The 1098-nt window shown below is 35.3% G+C and overlaps 1 protein-coding gene across 1 annotated transcript in view; it reads left to right on the top strand.

The window, feature by feature from the left end:
* Position 1: 1 nt before the first annotated feature.
* The window catches only part of LOC107574693 (ferredoxin-fold anticodon-binding domain-containing protein 1-like), a gene marked incomplete at its 5' end in the record, with an annotated part of 2795 nt that continues 1698 nt past the window's right edge, over positions 2-1098 (top strand). Inside the window, 2 exons of the mRNA XM_016261132.1 lie at positions 2-57; positions 196-354. Of these exons, the coding sequence (XP_016116618.1) occupies positions 2-57; positions 196-354 (215 nt within the window). The remainder of the gene's footprint in view (positions 58-195; positions 355-1098) is intronic.

Here is a 1098-nt window from a genome sequence, read left to right as displayed (position 1 = left end):
TGAAATCCGTCCCTTTGACTGTGAAACGTATCAAGGTTACAGATGCACTGGTTGCAGGTAAACAGCTTTGGACAAGTGGATACAGTCCACTACTAAGTGATTTAACATGGTGTTTAATTTGGACTTTTAATGGTCCTGTTACCGTTATGTAATGGCATTCAGTATTGAATTCATCCAAAAAATTATTTTGCGAAGGAGTCAGGACAAAAGTTTCCATGTAGAGGGAGCTCTGACCCACATCTTCACTCGGAGTCTCCCCCACATCATGCCAGAGAAACTGAAAATGGAGAAAACCATTGGGAAGCAGACCGTTTGTTTTGAGCTTCCGGCAGAGTTGAGTAATTATATCAACAGGTAAGTGGTAATTTGTTGCTGACTGGAAAACAGCAGCTCTAAAGTCTCTTCATGAGAAATACTTCACCCAAAAAGAAAACCTGTGACATTTAATCACCATTATGTTGTTTTGAAGCTGTGAAAAAAATTAGTTTTTTTTAAGGATCTCCTGACCATTGATTTTAATATCATAGATCGAATGGGGACTGAATCTTTCAAGCTTCAAAATGGCAAAAAAAAGTGTTTAAATGCAACTTGTGTGCTGCGCATAATAACTTGGCGAGCTTCAAGGACTACAAAGTTGCATTGACTATGAAAATAAGATGTCAGCGCCATTGATTTTTGCATGTATCGAGACCAAATGTCAATGGTGCCATATTTGATTGAAGATCAAATATGGCACCATTGGAAAGATTATGAGTGAATAATGACTTATGCTTTGGTCTGTTCCTAGCATAAAGCTATATTATGGCCCCAAAAGACTTAGCAGACAAGTCATATGAACTAATTTTATGTTACTCTTTGCTAGGGTTGTATGAAATAGCTGTACCATATTGTAATTGACCGATATTAGAGATTTTCTTATTTAGGTGTCTTTGTTATGCAGAAGATTTAATTGCACATGCTAATTTTCCTTTTTTTAACATTTTGATTACTTTTGCCATCATCTAATGCTCATTTAATCTTAGTAGTAATTGAATAGTGCTGTTAAATGTAATATTTCTGTCTAATTTCTATTTATTAAAATCAATATCCCCATTTTTC

Source organism: Sinocyclocheilus grahami, unplaced genomic scaffold, assembly GCF_001515645.1.
Source record: "Sinocyclocheilus grahami isolate Dianchi unplaced genomic scaffold, SAMN03320097.WGS_v1.1 scaffold2312.1, whole genome shotgun sequence".
NCBI lineage: Eukaryota > Metazoa > Chordata > Actinopteri > Cypriniformes > Cyprinidae > Sinocyclocheilus > Sinocyclocheilus grahami.
The sequence above is the reverse complement of the archived record's forward strand: the minus strand, read 5'-3'. Positions and strand labels throughout refer to the sequence as shown.